At 33.6% G+C, this 4027-nt stretch overlaps 1 protein-coding gene across 1 annotated transcript; it reads left to right on the plus strand.

Annotated features, from left to right (window-relative positions):
* The first annotated feature begins 1002 nt into the window (after positions 1-1002).
* LOC108320389 (protein FAR1-RELATED SEQUENCE 5-like) lies at positions 1003-3489 on the plus strand. The gene is made up of 3 exons (XM_017551790.1): positions 1003-2499; positions 2583-3080; positions 3385-3489. Exons 1-3 carry the CDS (start codon positions 1003-1005, stop codon positions 3487-3489), a joined length of 2100 nt encoding a protein of 699 aa, XP_017407279.1.
* The last annotated feature ends 538 nt before the right edge of the window (positions 3490-4027 follow it).

A 4027-nucleotide genomic window follows, 5' to 3' on the forward strand; every position in this document is an offset into this window, starting at 1 on the left:
ATTAAGAATGTACTTTAATTAATTTGAAACTTAAACAATAATCAAATTGAACAATTATCCGTGAATAACCGATGATGAATCTATCTTGGAAAAGCAGTGGAATTAGCCTATTTCATCGTAACTGTTTTTAAGTTTCTTATTTGCTCTTTAAACATTCTCTAAACATTACTTTTATCCATAAGCATTGCATAGCATTCATAAGAGTCAGATATTCAAAAGCAATTTCGTGTTCGTTGGGAGACGACTCAGGGTTACTTCAACCCTATCTACTTTCTTGAATACTACTTGGCAATACTGGAGTTGCCTTGAAAAGTAGTATTAATTTGATAGCTTCAACGACAGCCTATCAGTACATCTAGAAAATTTATTAAGTTCATTATGAAGGATGATATTAATTAATCCAGTAATTAGGAATAAATGGTGTATTCAATAAATGTATTTAAACAAAGTACATGGACCTTATACATGCGTATTCGAATGATATTGACATTTATGAACAACAATTAATGATGCAGTAAGTGGTTATTTTCTCATTGGTACGTGGTTAATTCTTCAAATGATTATGTACATGTATAAGATTGATGAAGTTGAATATTAAGGATGACATTCATTAGTCCACTTTGTAGTAATATTTATTGTACTCAATTAATGTAGGAAAAAACAAGTAGATGGAAGACATATAAATACATCTTGGGATGAAGTTCACATTGATGAACAACATTTAATGGTGCAGTAAGTGGTTATTGGTTCATTGGTATGTGGTTATTTCTTTAAATGATTATGACCATCTACAAAATTCATTTTCTTGAATATGAAGGATGATGTTAATTAGTGCAGTAAGTAGTAATCATATTTGTATTGATTGAATGTAGGAAAAGCAAGTAGATGAAGCATACAAATACATCTTTGGATGATATTCAAATTGATGAACAACATGAATAACCAGAAGAAGAATTAAATGAAAACAATGTTCAACCTTACTCAATCTCTCCAACAATTGGAATGGTTTTTGAAACTGTTAATGAAGTAAAGGTATTTTATATACAATATGCAATATCAAAGGGTTTTGGAATTCGTACAAGGAGTTCAAGGAAGAACAACAAGAATGAATTATGTTACTTCATGATGGTGTGTTCTAGGGCTGGAAAATATGTGTCCCCCATTCAGAATCAAATGATTGGACGTCCAACATGTGCTAATGATTGTGCAGCTCGAATGATTATATCAAAAAGAGATGATAAGTGGTACATTTCAGGATTTCATGATGTACATAGTCATGATCTTAGTCCAACAAAGTTGAGATTGTTCCGAGGCAATAAAAGGATGAATCTCAACGTCAAAAGAACTATAAACTTGAATGCCAAAGTAGGAGTTAGGATTAATAAGAGTTTTCGGTCCTTGGTTTGTGCTACAGGAGGTTACGAGAACATGGAGTTTGTCGAACACGATGCTAGAAATTATGTGCCCAAACAAAGAAGAGCCTTATCAAAAGATGGTGATGCTAAGGCACTCTTAAACCATTTCTCGTCCATGAGAGAATTAAATAAGGATTTTTTTTACAGCATTGATGTGGATGACGACAATCGCATACTTAATGTGTTTTGGGCTGATGCACGAAGTAGGGCAGCTTGTGAGTATTTTGGTGATGTCATATGTTTTGACACAACATACTTAACGAATAAGTACGACATGTTATTTGCTCCTTTTGTTGGTGTCAACCATCATGGCCAATCTATATTGTTAGGTTGTGGTTTGTTATGTTCAGAGGACACATATTCATTTGTTTGGCTATTTAATTCATGGCTTCGGTGCATGTCCAACAGACCACCCCAAGGAATTATTACGGATCAATGCAAAGCAATGAAGAAAGCCATAGAACTCGTGTTTCCTAACACTCGTCATAGGTGGTGCTTGTGGCATATAATGAAAAAAATACCTGAGAAGTTACAAGGTTATGCAGCTTACAAAGATATCAAGCGACAACTTAAGCAAGTTGTGTACAATTATGATTCATTTGATGGTTTTGCTTATGGATGGGAGAGGATGATAACAACATTTTCACTTCACACCAATTATTGGCTTTCTTCACTTTACGAAGAACGACGTAGGTGGCTTCCTTGTTACTTGAGAAACACTTTTTGGGCTGGCAAGTCAACAACTCAAAGAAGCGAGAGCACGAATGCATTCTTTAATGGATATATTAACTCACGCATTACTTTTCAAGAATTTGTTAAACAATATGACAATGCATTACAACACAAGATAGAGAAAGAGACCCAAGTTGACTTCACATCATTAAACACAACTCTTGCATGCAGTTCACAATCATTCATAGAGCGACAATTCCAAAAGCATTACATACATGCTAAGTTTACAAAAATACAGTCAGAATTTATAGGTAAAATTAATTGTTTCGTTGATGGTGTTGTGGTAGAAGATAATTCTTCATTGTATAAGGTCATGGAGGACTCCATTCATAATGAAATAAGGGAAGAGAGGGTATTCATGGTTACATTTCAGCAAGACACAATGGATATTAATTGCAGTTGTTTGCTTTTTGAGTTTAGAGGCATTATATGTAGACATTGTGTTTGTGTTTTGGCCCAAGAGCGATTACAGAGCTTTCTGCTAAGTACATACTCACAAGATGGTGTAAGAATGTCCGCAGAAAGCACACATATATTAGAGCAACATACAACAACAATGAAAAGGACCCACATATTGAACGATATAATAACTTAATGAAGACTTTTGGAAATATTGTTGAGATTGTCTGTGAGTCAGTACACATGACACAATTATTGGTTAACAACCTTAGTTCATCTGTAAACAAGCATGGCCTACAAATTTCACCTTCACCATACGTCAACAACAACAGTCACATACAAGAAGAACACCTGTATGATAGTAACATAGGCCATGATGTAGACACAACTACAAACACTGTTCAAATCCAAAGCCCTAAATCTATGAAGCGAAAGGGTCGACCTAGGACAAGAAGGTTGAAATCAACAACTGAGAGACTAAAGAGGAAGAAACCATCAACAAAAGGCAGTACTCAAACATCCATTGATATTGGTGTAAGTAATTATTTTATTAATTCTTACCGTTATTAGTTGCAATAAACATTTGGTGATGTCAAAATTTCAAAAATAATACAAGTTAAACTAACTTCATACCGACTACTCATAAAGGAAACAATGATGGACGTACCAAATACAACATTCAGCAATAACATTGATGTCACACTAAACACACATTACACAACACCCAACTCAATTGGACTGGTAAGATTCAATTCCATTTTCATACTTTATTGATTTCACATTTAGTAAGATGTGCATATATTTAAATGTCATTTTATACTCTTGTTCTGTCATGCAGGTATCAACTGTGCAATCCCCTGAGTTCATGTCACTACTGACATCATTACACAATGACATGCAAAACACGCAAAATAATTATTCTGCGAAATACCAGTCCATTTGACCACATCACGCGATTCACATTAACTGCTTAATCAACTATTCATATCAAACGAATTGAAATCAGGTTGATCAATTTATTGTTGAACGAAATATGTGTGAGGACCGACCACAAATTTTTAATAAAATAACCGCTAACTGCAGCAAAAAGGCAAAGCATTTAAAATGACCAAATTATTATTTTGCATAATACCATTCCCTTTAACTAAATAATGGGATGCACATTAACTGCTTACTCAACTATTGGTATCAAACCACTTGAAATCAGTTACATCATTTTATTCTTGTACACGATATCTGTGACAACCAACCACAAGTTTTCAAAGGAATAACCACTTACTGCAGCAAAAAATCTAGTGTTTTACAGCATTGATTTCAAAACTGTTTCAGTTATTGCTTATCTCTAATGAAACACATGGTTAATTCAATTTCTCTTATCAACAAAAACAACATAAAAAATAACATATTCCTAAATCAAATTCATTGAACCTAGAAAATTAAAACCTCAATAACAATTACAAATGGATCATAGATTCAACCTC

This window comes from Vigna angularis, chromosome 2 (assembly GCF_016808095.1).
Source record: "Vigna angularis cultivar LongXiaoDou No.4 chromosome 2, ASM1680809v1, whole genome shotgun sequence".
Taxonomy (NCBI): domain Eukaryota; kingdom Viridiplantae; phylum Streptophyta; class Magnoliopsida; order Fabales; family Fabaceae; genus Vigna; species Vigna angularis.

What these genes read in the sequence shown, in the direction of transcription:
- LOC108320389 (XM_017551790.1), top strand. Translation starts at nt 1,003, where the DNA reads ATGGTTTTTGAAACTGTTAATGAAGTAAAGGTATTTTATATACAATAT. An exon ending in ATGAAATAAGGGAAGAGAGG is followed by an intron (nt 2,500 to 2,582) that starts GTATTCATGGTT and finishes CATTATATGTAG; the next exon opens with ACATTGTGTTTGTGTTTTGG. An exon ending in AAACATCCATTGATATTGGT is followed by an intron (nt 3,081 to 3,384) that starts GTAAGTAATTAT and finishes TCTGTCATGCAG; the next exon opens with GTATCAACTGTGCAATCCCC.